General features: G+C 40.5%; 1 protein-coding gene across 1 annotated transcript in view; it reads right to left on the reverse strand.

Moving 5' to 3' along the window:
• Nucleotides 1–1,960: 1,960 nt before the first annotated feature.
• Nucleotides 1,961–13,071, reverse strand: part of LOC119410180 (eukaryotic translation initiation factor 3 subunit H) — a gene marked incomplete in the record, with an annotated part of 130,877 nt that continues 119,766 nt past the window's right edge. The window contains 3 exon segments of the mRNA XM_037677092.1: nt 1,961–2,215; nt 2,628–2,760; nt 11,010–11,130. Coding sequence (XP_037533020.1) covers nt 2,121–2,215; nt 2,628–2,760; nt 11,010–11,130 — 349 coding nt within the window.

The raw sequence follows: 13,071 nt of genomic DNA on the forward strand, positions 1-13,071 counted from the left end.
CAGGCAGGTACCTTAAAGAAACCTGAACCAAACTTTTTGGAACCACTCGCCAAAATCAACAAATAAATAAACATGTAAGAAATTGAAAAAGAAACACAACTGTTAGGGAGCTTAAAAGGAATATTTTGTTTTTGCATAATTCCTCAATCTGGTCATATCTACAAAATTTAAAACCTGATGATTTTAGTTTTGCAACCCAAAACTCTGCTGGTTGCCATGGCAAACAAAGCATTCACAAAATCTCAGCATCTTCTCTGTTGATTTATTACTTATGTGAAAGGCAGATGTTTTGACCTGCTGAAACACATTAGACTAGTTTAAGTGAAGGAGAAGTATTGCACCACCTCCAAGGTAAGGTGTGTAGTCATGTTGGGTTGTCAAAAAATAAATTTTACTCTCCATGCCTTCAAAAATGTTATAATAAAATAAAGAACACATTTCACCTGTTTTTACTTTCTGGATCATGATTTCTATTCATTTACTTACGCCCTCTACCAAACATGATATTTTCTCCAGTTCGCTTGTAAGGGCAGCCCATAGACTGGTGTTCCTGATGAGACCAGGCCAACGTATTACACACGCTGGCTTTACATTTATTTATAGCAACACCATTTCTTTAAAGTGCTCTTTAACATAATCCCTTTTATAAAGTAACTGTAACACGACATGTTTATCACCATCATTTATCCCATCTTCATTGGACAATAAAAAAAAAATATGGCACATTACGCGTCCATTGATACCGTTATACAGCATAGTATACAGTATATTATGTTGTACATTATACTGTTATACAGTATCAATGGGTCTGTAGAAATGGCCTGGACAAGCCTAGTATAACATTTGACCTTGACTTGTGATCTTGACCTCGAAGCTGTGGTGATTAAGTCTACATAACACTGTATCTAGTGATGATCCATTTGTGTATCAAGTTACATTTTATTACCTTGAACGGACCAGAAGTTATGGGCCGACAGAGACCATGGAAACTTTATTTCCTTTTTTCTGGATGTAAATCACATTTTTTGGATGATTGTTTCCTCTGGTATCAGATGCTGAGCAGCTGGAAGGATTTTTAATGAAACTTTTTTCAAGTTTTGGACATTTGTTATGATGCGTAACCATGGCAACAAGGCAGTTTTCTATAACCAACAGCAGCAGCTGATTAACATCTCAAAAGCTCAAATAATATCTCAACTACAGCCCCAAATCTCAAATAAGTTGAAAAGGATGTTCTGTGGACGCATTCTCATCTACCTGCCAGCTGTGCTCGAGTGCCTGACCACTGAGATCCTGGAACTAGCAGGAAACATGGCTCATGACAGCTGAAGGACAGGATCGTCCCTCGACACCTACAGTTGGCTGTCCGCAGCGACCAGGAGCTCGGCAGACTGCTGGGAGGAGTGGCCATCGCTCTGGGAGGAGTTCTGCCCAGCATTCGGGCGGTTCTACAGCCCGGGGGAACCGAGAGGTCAGCTGAGTCTGGGTGGACGGATCTGACGGCATCCGCAGCCAGTTTCTTAGGATCCAATGTGGAATGGACCTTTACAAGAGATCCTTCCTGTCTACAGCGATCAGTAACATATCTTAATGAAATGAGGATAAGTTACAATTACAACAACAAATAATTTCCCTTTGGGATTAATAAAGTATTTCTGAATTGAATTGAAAACCAGAATATGCCCCGCCTTCAAAAGGTGTATGAAAATTAGTGGGAAAAAAATCTTTGCCTCACTCTTGATATACAATATTTAAATGTGACAGCAGCTACAGTTTTGTTTCTGCTCCTACATACACCACCACAAAAAGTCTAAACTGACTTCACCTTCTAATTGTTTAAGCTCTGCAAAATGCAGTGCGTCATTTCAAGACAACACTGTGTATAACTAGCGTGAAATAATTAATCTGAGTCAGTGTGAACAGTCAGAACCACAATACAGTCAACAAGGACACTGAACAATTAGAGAGGCAGGACTTTTATTTGAATCAAAGCATCAAATATAATTTTATCCAAGCATTAAAAACAGTGAATAGTTTATTTTGGATAAATGATGGTGAGCACTCCTGCAGCTGACAGCACCCTTGTCCTTCCCGAACCACGTCGCTCTTTCATCTCAGCCTTAGTTGTGGCCTTGGAGAGCTTCGGCCATGAACAGCTTCCCGAGGTTCTGTGAGGTGAATTCCTTCACGTTCTGGCAGTAGTTGTTAATTTGCCCTGTTGGAGGGGAGCCACATGCGTTCACACGCCCCCATACGATACCATGCAGCCCCCGCAGAAACATATGTACCGACGCATCCACACACACAGATTTGCACCAACACAAACAGGCGGAGGTGGGAAAGGAAACAGCAGCACAACATCAAATTAGTGGTGAGCGGAGTAAACGGAGGGATCAGAATGTTGTCAGGAGGCGGAGAGCTGGGCGCCGTCAAACAGCAGGAGAACAGGCAGCTGAACGGCAGCCGGAGTCAATAAACTTTAAATTAATGTAATTTTAAGATAATGGCAGATATAATTGCAAAACAGAATCTGAGCTCCTGTGAGGGGAGCAGAGGCGGATGATGGAATATGGAGGAAAAAGATGGTGGGGAGGGGGGGGGGGGGGTGTCTGTGATGCCGAACGTACCTGCAATGAGCAGCGTATCCATGCGTGGTGGAGCCTGGGGAGGCTTGAACAGTTTGGTGATGTCCTCTTCAGGCAGCGGGGGCTCTCCTCGGCTCTGCCGTTGGGTGTTCTCCTGCTGCCGCCTCTGGACGTACTGCGGGCCACAACAAGAGTGACATTAGTTGGAGGGGGGGTTGACGCAGGAAAGGAGAGAACAGACGGGGCCGATGCCACACGATACAAACAGGTGAAGAGAAATGATGACAAGAGGATGTGGGAGTTTTAAAAAAAAAAGTATCAGACAAAAAAAAGCAACAGGAGGCAGAAAGTTGGAGACGCCAAGAACACAAAGAAACGTAGAGAAAGGAGGCGACGAGAGCAGAAATGGGGAGACAGAAGAGTTATAAGCGCTAACTGGAAGGGAGTGATTTGTGGCGAGCTGACAGTCGGTAAATCAGCGAGGTGCCGTGTCCCTGGAGACCCTAAAAGCCTTGTTAATTTGGCACGATGAAGGAGAAAAGGAGAAAGGTTGTGGCACACAGAGGAGACAGCTGGTGGAGCGATGCACCAGCAACGCTTCTTCAGATGAAAAATAATAAAAATATAACAATTTGATCTTTTTGTTACTGACGGCGTGTCGCAGAGTGACTATGCATGATAAAATGCTAATGTGCAAAACTTTAGTACTTTCGCTTCACTTTATACAGTATAAAACAGTACCAAAAAAAAAAAGGTTTAACAGACTTTGGAAGTTATTAAAAAATGGGGTACAAATACAGAAGTGTGTTCAGCTCAGAAAAACAGAGGCACGCTTGTCTGATTTTTCTCAAAGTGCTCATTCGCTGTCAAGATGAAATTTTTTCAAGCCGCCAACTCTGAATTGGACCTGGCTCTAGTCTTCTGTGTTTAGATGATGTCTTGATGAAAAGCAGTTCTCATGCAGGCTTGCAGACAGAGCTTTGTGTATTTTGTCGTATTTACTCCATCTTCACGAGCGTTCCAGCCCCTGCTGCTGAGCGGCATCCCCACAGCGTGTTGCTGGAAACACCGTGCAGCGTGCTGGAGACGGTGCGTTCACAGAGCCGTCCTGGAGTCAGACCCAATGAATTCTCCAAGTTGGAGCAGGACCAAATTAACTCTGCATACTACAGAATGGTCTAATCTGATCAGGTAATGCATCCAATCATAATAAACCCTCCCTAATTGTATTGGGAGCTAATAATCACAGCAGACAGTAGACAGCGTACGCTTTCAAATGACTGCTATCGTACAGATTGAATTACAGAGATCATTATCTTAGAGCCGAGTTTGCTATTATTTAATTACTGGTCAAGGAGGTGAAAATGCAGCATTTAATTATTTCAGCAAAATAAATCTCAAATGCATTTCAGTATGATAATTTAGATTTTTTTTTCAGACACATAGGTTTTCATGTTTGCTACTGTAGCATGCCATTAACCCAGGAGGTCCCGTGACCTTTCGGACAGTGTAGCTGAGGGGAACCAGCAACCAACATTTAAGATTTTATATGTACAGCACTTTGTGGCAGCTGTGGTTGTTTTAAAGGGCTTTATACAAACCGGATTCCAAAAAAGTTGGGACACTAAACAAATTGTGAATAAAAACTGAATGCAATGATGTGGAGGTGCCAACATCTAATATTTTATTCAGAATAGAACACAAACCACAGATCAAAAGTTTAAACTGAGAGAATGTATCATTTTAAGGGAAAAATCTGTTTTCAAATTTCATGGCATCAACAAATCCCAAAAAAGTTGGGACAAGTCCATTTTTACCACTGTGTGGCATCCCCCCTTCTTCTTGCAACACTCAACAGACGTCTGGGGACAGAGGAGACCAGTTTCTCAAGTTTAGAAATAGGAATGCTCTCCCATTCATGTCTAATACAGGCCTCTAACTGTTCAATCGTCTTGGGCCTTCTTTGTCGCACCTTCCTCTTTATGATGTGTCAAATGTTCTCTATAGGTGAAAGATCTGGACTGCAGGCTGGCCATTTCAGTACCCGGATCCTTCTCCTACGTAGCCATGATGTTGTGATTGCTGCAGAATGTGGTCTGGCATTATCGTGTTGAAAAATGCAGGGTCTTCCCTGAAAGAGATGACGTGTAGATGGGAGCATATGTTGTTCTAGAACCTGAACAAAGTTCTCTGCATTAATGGTGCCTTTCCAGACATGCAAGCTGCCCATGCCACAAGCGCTCATGCAACCCCATACCATCAGTGATGCAGACTTCTGAACGGACAGTTGATAACAACTTGGACTATCCTTGTCCTCTCTGGTCCGGATGACATGGCGTCCCAGTGTTCCATAAAGAACTTCAAATCGTGACTCATCTGATCACAGAACAGTCTTCCATTTTGCCACACTCCATTTTAAATGACCCCTGGCCCAGTGCAAACGTCTGAGCTTGTGGAGCTTGCTTAGAAATGGCTTCCTCTTTGCACTGTAGAGTTTCAGCTGGCAACGGCGGATAGCACGGTGGATTGTGTTCACTGACAATGCTTTCTGGAAGTATTCTGCTTGTCAGACAGGCCCCCTCCCTCTCGGTTTTCAAGTCCCGTTTAAAAACTCACTACTATTCAGTAGCTTTCAACACAAGATTATCTGTGTTTTGATCCTGCATGCTCCACAATGGTTTGTCGTCATTATCTGCATCGTTTTTTGTCTATATTCTGATTTACCTCATTTTGTATTTTGCTTTGTGTGTTACCTGTTGTTTTGTCTGTACAGCACTTTGTTTGGCTTTGTAGCTGTTTTAAGTGCTCTATAAATAAAATGGTATGGTATGGTGGATTGTGATCACTGACAATACTTTCTGGAAGTATTCCTGAGCCCATTCTGCTATTTCCTTGACAGTGGCATTCCTGTTTGAGGTGCAGGGACGTTGAAGGGTCCGGAGATCACGAGCATCCAGTAGAGTTTTACGGCCTTGACCCTTACGCACAGCGATTGTTCCAGATTCTCTGAATCTTTTGATGATGTTATGCATGGTTGATGATGATAAATTAAAAGTCTTTGCTATTTTACGCTGGGTAACACCATTCTGGTATTGCTGCACTACCTTTCTGCGCAACAATGGTGGAATTGGTGATCCTCTTACCATCTTGGCTTCTGAGAGACACTGACACTCTGAGAAGCTCTTTTTATACCCAATCATGTTGTCAGTTGACCTAATTAGTGTTAATTGGTCTTCCAGCTGTTCGTTATATGCTCAATTTATTTTTTCCAGCCACTTATTGCTACTGTGAAATTTTGAATCAACATATTTTTTTTTTTAAATGTTACATTTACTCAGATTAAACTTTTGATCTGTCATCTATGTTATATTACGAATAAAATATTGACATTTGCCATCTCCACATCATTGCATTCGGTTTTTATTCACAGTTTGTTTAGTGTCCCAACTTTTTTGGAATCCGGTTTGTAAATAAAGTATTATCATTATTATTATTAAACTACAGTACTTAAAAATACCACTTTTTAATATTCTTCCCACAATAAACGAAAGCTGAGCCTGAAATAAAACATCAAATTTAAAATAAGTTTTTAATTAATTAATTAATTTTACTTTTCAAGGATTTTTAGTCAAAATAAATAAATAAATAAATAAACGCATTCCAGTTATTTAAAATGTGACAAGTTTAGTTATTTTATGATATTTAATTTTTCCCCTTTTTAGTGCAATAAAAAAAAAAAATGGGGCAATTTTTGTGTAATTATTTATGGCCCCGATTTTTGTGAAGATCCTTAAGCTCAATGGACCCTTCAGATCCAGTAGCTGAATATGAGGTCCTGTTTTCGGTCTGTATTGACTCTCAGTTTTATTTTTTCAATAAAAAAAAAGTATTTATTTTTAACTCTACCCATGGTAGAAACAATAGTTTCAAATTTGTGTTTTGCTTTTACTGACCCAGATATTCTAGCGAGCCGCTGCAGCCCGATGTGCCGCTAATGACCTCCTGCTTTGGAGGAAGCTAACGGGAGTCAAACGCTGTGCGTCTTGATTCTGCAGCCTACATTCATGTGCAGCAGATATCTTTATGCTAAATGTTTAATTGTGCAACTTGCAAGCACGCTTTTGCTCTTTACATTCAAACTAAAAGGATTTTGTCGGTCGAGACAAGAGGTGGAACTCTGCAAGTCCAGCCAGGATTGAGGCGCCTCCTCTGGGATGAGTACCGGTGACTCCGGTAAATTTTTACAGGTTCTCAAACATAAAAGCAGAGCACCACATAGAAAGTTAATACAAAAATCAAAAGTATAGGAGTAGAGGTGTAAAAAATTCTTAGAGGAATGCATTGTTTTACGATACAATACGGAATCTAAAAGTTTATTTGTAATTAATTGTCTCCAAGGTTGATTTTTTTTTTCTCCTAAGGAACAAGCATGTAGTAATGTTACTGTGTGATTACAGGAGCATTCAAAAAAATTCTAGCAAAATTTAAAAATCATAATATATAAGGATTTTTAGGCTTTGTGAGGAAAAAAAGTGTTTATGGACTGTACCAAAATAAATAAATAAATAAAAACAGACAAAAATAAATGAGTGGCTGATTGTTTTCTCCATAGGTCTTCCAAGGGTTAACTGCTGATTATCACTTTCTTGGAGTCTGTGTTTCTCCCTTTTAGAAATCTTCTTTGCATCTCTTGCATCAGACAGATAAATGATCCGCTCCTTTTGGTACCCCAACCCTCAAGAGTCTGAACCAATTACCCTTTCTTCTTCACACAAACACTTCTTCTTGGCAATACTCTGCTGATTTGGCTCATCATGCATGAGTTTTTCTTTAAAGGCAGAGAAAACGACTACCTGGCTCAGAAACAATGTTGTTAAATCTTTTAATTGAAGCTAAATTGTATCATTAACAGTAATTTATGCTTCAGAGGATTAAAACGTTGCACCGTACCTAATCTACAGCAAAGTGTTGTGAAGCGTCTTTAGATGTGAATGAATCGAGGAGGAGTGAGACATAGGTTTCCTCTTTTTATTTATTTTTTCTTTTTTTATGTGTCTGCAAACTGCGTCAGGGAACCTGAGATTTACCAGATTCAGAGAGCTGCAGAAGAAAAATGGAGCCCGCTCAGCACGATGCCTTTTTGCAACTTTCTATGATGATTAATAAGGTTCCATTTGTCCTGGAAGCAGCAGGGTCAATAGCACCAGATTACAAGGGCCACGCACTGTTGGTGTCTGAAAGGTTTAATAGAAGCTCACTTTCTCTTTCTCTATGTGCTTTATTGGTTCATAATGGGGAATCGTGTGAAACATGAAAAAAGCTGCCACTATAAAAGGGCTTGTCTGTATGATATTGTATATGAGCCTGGGTGTATGTGAGAGTATGGGGGTGGGGGTGGGTGTAGGCTGTGATGATACAAAGATGAGTACAGCGAGGATGATGGATCATGATGGCCTGAAAGTGTGGGTGAATGACCCGGGGATGAAACATATACATTTCTTTTTGTGTTTATATGGAGTATGGTCATGGATGCACGTCTCTGCTGCGATGTGAGTGAAGCTGGCTGTGACTCCATCAGCAGTTGGATGGGATGATGACTCAGCCCGGATCAGCATCCATAACACAGATATTTTCTCGCTTCCACTTGCAGAGTAATGACTGAATAATGTAGACGGTTTTAATGTAGGAGTATGTTTGTGCGCACATCAGTGAGTCACATCAAGCTGCTATTCTTCTATTTTTCCAGTATAATGTGTGCATGTAGCTGTGTGACGCTTGTGTTGCCAGATGTTCATGAGATTGTAGTTGCAGATGGCAATCAGTATATGTAGAGCGTGCGTGCATCTGCGAGTACTTGCACTTCTTTAGTGCACTTGTCACTGTATATTTGCGTTTTGGTAAGTGCTACACTTTCTGCTTCTAAACGAAGTCTGAGTTGTGATGTGGCTACGCCTACTCATCAGAATAAAGACGGACTCCGAGTGCCAGAACCAGATTTTATGTGCATCAACTCTCGTTGCTTTTAATGATGAATGAACATTACTTTCTAAACACCCAAATACCTGAGACTCACAGTGCATCTGGCAAGTATTCATAGAACTTCACTTTTTCCACATTTTACTTTACAGCCTTATTCCAAATTATATTAAATTATACTCTTTCCTCAAAATTCTACACACTACCCCATTATGACAATGTGAAAAAAAGATTTAGAGATTTGTGCAAATTTATTAAAAACAGAAAACTTAGAAATCCCTTTGTGTCACTCAGCAGATTTTATACAATTTGGAATAAGGCTGTAACATAAGAAAATGTGAAAAATAGTGAAGCGCTGTGAATACTGTCCAGATGCACTGTATGTTAGACTAGAAAAACATTTGCTCTGCACTAATGTACCAATCTTGGGTTGGTTTTCTTTAAAAACAGGGATTTTAACCCACATTTTGTTCATTTATGTGAAGAAAACATGCTTCTGTTTAGAAAGTCTGACATGCACTTGATGAACAGACCTACTGTACTTTTCTTTACTTAGAAAACATTAATGATGAACACAGAGGCTGAGGATAGATAAAAAAAAAAAAAACATTTTTTAATTCTTCATGATTTGCTTCCAGGGTGCCAAAGACTCTTGTATTCTTGTAGGGGTCAAGTTTTCAGCCAATTACATTTGGAAATCAACTTGTTGGGTTTACTCCAGGTACTCCAGTTTCCTCCCACAGACCTTAAACATGCATGTTAGGCTGATTGGTAACTCCAAATTGTCTCTAGGTGTGAGTGAGAGAGTGAATGGCTGTTTGTCTCTATGTGTCCCTGTGATGGACTGGAGACCTGTCGATCGATCGATCAATCAAACAGTTGGACGGATGGATGGAATCAACTTGTATTTTATGTCTGTTCAGCTGTGTTTTGTGAAAGTTATGTTAAACAAGCCAACCCAACATCACCAGGGTTCTTTCAGTACAACAGATACTACTGTAGTACCTGAGATATGGGTTTGCATACACCCGATTGTGATTACTTTCTTGCTTTCTTCCCATTAGCCTTTTAAGTGAATGAGCTTCCATCAATGATGTGTCTGAATTCTTGACACAAATTTGAGTTAATGCTATGTGCGGGTTGGACTCTGCCAGGGCTGTCTCTCATCTCCAATCTTGTTTGTGGTGTTCATGGACAGGATCTCAGGGCACAGACTTGGAAAGGAGGGTGTCTGGTTTGGGAACCTCAGGGTCTCGTCTCTGCTTTATGCAGATGATGTGGTTCTGTTGGCGTCACCCTATCTGTAAGGCTGCGCCCAGCCACCCAACACAGGAAGCTCATTTCAGCTGCTTGGATCCGGGATCTCATTCCTTCAGTCCTGATCCAAACCACATGACCACAGGTGAGGGTTGAAACGTATACAGACCAGTAAAGCCAGAGCTTTGCCTTTCGACTCAACTCTTTCTTCATCACACAAGCAATGCTCTAATTAACCAAAGCAATGCCCTCATTACTGAGGACGAGACCTCAACCTGTCGATCTATCTTCTGCTCCATCCTACCTTCACTCAGGAAAACGATGACCAGATACTTGAACTTCTCCACCAAGGGCAAAGAGCCAGATTCACTTAATTTTACTATATCCTTATTTGTAGTTAGAAATGTGACAATAAAGTTGGTTTTATACCATGACTGGATTTATTGTAATTATTGTGTCTGTGCTGAAAGTCTTTTTGAAAGTGACTTAAATAGAGCCAACCATGTGCTGAAATAAGAGGAAGCAGCACCTTCTCACAGTGGATCAACCAGTTTTTGGCAGTCAAAACTACTGGTAGTTGCTTATACGACTGGGTATGTTGCAGCTGCTCAGACTGAACAAGTCTTTTGGATAAAAGAAGACAACAAAGAAGAATCCATCCAGAGGACCTGACTCAACCTTGTTACATTTAATCTATCAGGATTATTGAGCAAGCATCAGGACATTTAATAAAAAAGTTTTAATCAAGAAGGTATTTCTCATTTATTGATCTGTGTAAGGGAGATCTTGCTTTACGATATCACTCAGAGGGAACACAAATATTTAAAGTTTCCAGTTGACAGCGGTAACTGGTGTGTTCTTAAATGTTCAGGCCTGGATGTTTCTGTTGCTGTGTGTGGGTATGTTTGTCTCACCCAGTGCCACTGCTTCTTATCTGCATTATAGGTCCAACTGGTTGTGCCAACGTCCTACAGAATTACACCTGCTGTTTCTCCATGGAGACTGTGACTGTAGGTGCATCTGCTTGTAAATGTGCGTGTGAAAGGGAAAACGTGGAGGAAGTGAAGCGGTCTATATATGCATGCTGGTGAGCTGATGTGCCTGCTGCTCCTGCTGTCTCATTGTGTGGGTGGTGTGGGCACTTTGCTTCCTGAAAGCCTGCGTGCGTACAAGCGTGCGTGAAGAATTTACCTGGTGCTTCTGCTGCTGCTGCTTACTCAGGTTGCGGCTGTAGGTGTTATATTTGACAATGTCCTGGTTCAGGTCATCCACCCTGTCCATCAGAAGCTGAAGACTCTTCTCCAAGTGGTTGCTGGAACAAAACAAAAAAGACAACACGCCATTCAAAATTGTTTGTCCAGCAGCGTATGAGCATGTGATTTATGCTGGCTGGCTTTATCCATCAACAGGTCTTTTCTTTCCAACATCCCAATATGATAATATCAGGACTCATTGGGCTCAGATCAGGAAACATAAAACACACATGGACTGACCACCAGAGTCCAAACAGTACCTCCACTGGGGATATTTGGGATGAACTTAAGACTTTACATATCCCTACAACAGCAACAGTCATAATTCAAGATCAACATAAACCATGGGCTGATAAAATAATGGAAAAAGGATTTTCTAAACCTATTTTTGAGGTCCATGGAAGTCTGACAGAACCATCAACTGTGTGATTTAGTGGAACACACAACCAAGCTCCCACTATCTCACAATGTCAGCTCTTAAAAAAACTGTGAAAACTGGAGTCAGTATGGATCATCTTCAAACTGAGCTCCTGGTTGAACAATTTCCATATCCAACTCTTGTCTCAGAGTTTGCTCTGAAGTTGTAACTGTAGAATCATTCCTGCACTTTTGTCTTATTTCTGTTGGAAAATCAGCCAGTAAACATGCAAACTACAATCCAAATCATGCATATTTAAAATTAAACAAGAGGTACACCAATGTCCCCGTCATGCAGGGATTTCATCATGAAGGACTCCACTCACCCAGCACACACACTTTTTGCCCCACTCCCCTCAGGAAGGAGGTTAAGGAGCATTAAGTGTAGAACCACTAGACTGAGGAACAGCTTCTACCCTGAGGCTGTTAGACTCATGAATCTCTAACTAGAATAATCACTGTGAAAAACCACATCATGTTGCTGCTGATCTGTTTCATGTTGCTGCTGATCTGTTTTATGTTGCTGTGTTCATTCATACTAATCTGCTCACACAGACTCATGTTCGTGCTGTGTATTGTTTTTTATACTACTAGTGCTTAGTGTATTTTTTAGTTGATGTTTTTCTTAGTTCATATCTTAGATCTTATTACTGTTTTTCTTTTACATTTTATTGATGGATGTAACTGGGACCATGTGTACATAATTCCATTCGCACCACATTTACCACCTGTGGTGTGTACGACAATAATGAATCTCTGAATTTGAGTAGTGAATGTTTCTAGTTTTGGAGACGAGTGTTTTTCTGAACTGGAATTGAACAGAGAATGCAAGTAAACCTGAATGTTTTTGATGCACAATATTAAAGTGGGTAGGAGTTGCACAGTGGAGAAGAACAGTAGTTTTATTTTTTCCTTGTCCAAGGCGTTGCAGAGTGATGGAGCCATTTTATCCAGCACCAGGTGTAGTGGAGGAGAAAGTGAACTATTCTAATAAAGTATTTGAATACAGCCTACATGTCGACACTGCTGGTTTGTCGTGTTAACTCACAGGTTTTGAGTCACTTTTCTTCTCACATCTTTTTGAACTCAAGGGTTTAGAAAAATAAACTGTCAACAACTCAGGCTATACAAAGTCAGGACATTTTTCTACACTATTTTCTCAGCTACTCTAATCTTGTATTTGAATTCTAAAATAGTCAGATATGCTTTCTTGAAGTATCTTTGCAGACTTAAGTAACCCAGGCTTTGCACTACGAGAGTGCTAAAGCCTGAGAGCATTTGCTCTTGTCCTCCTGTCATGTCACATTTCTGATTTTCCACCCAACCCTGTCATTTTGACAGCAGTCACAACACTACCAGCATTCTTCATCCTTTTTCTCATTTTTTACCACTTGTTGCAGAATTCTAAACAGCACGTCTCATTTCTACCTTGAGTTCAACCTTGACAAAGGCTGCAGTGCTCTACTTTATGTTATGTCTTCATTGGTTGAAATAGATTGTCTTATTTTTTTAAGTTTGGGAGCTAAACTGTGCGGCAAAAACGAATCCTGTTTTATCTGTATTCTTTTAGAAAGTGCACTCGA

Source organism: Nematolebias whitei, chromosome 5 (genome assembly GCF_014905685.2).
Source record: "Nematolebias whitei isolate Nwh7 chromosome 5, NemWhi1, whole genome shotgun sequence".
NCBI classification, from domain to species: domain Eukaryota; kingdom Metazoa; phylum Chordata; class Actinopteri; order Cyprinodontiformes; family Rivulidae; genus Nematolebias; species Nematolebias whitei.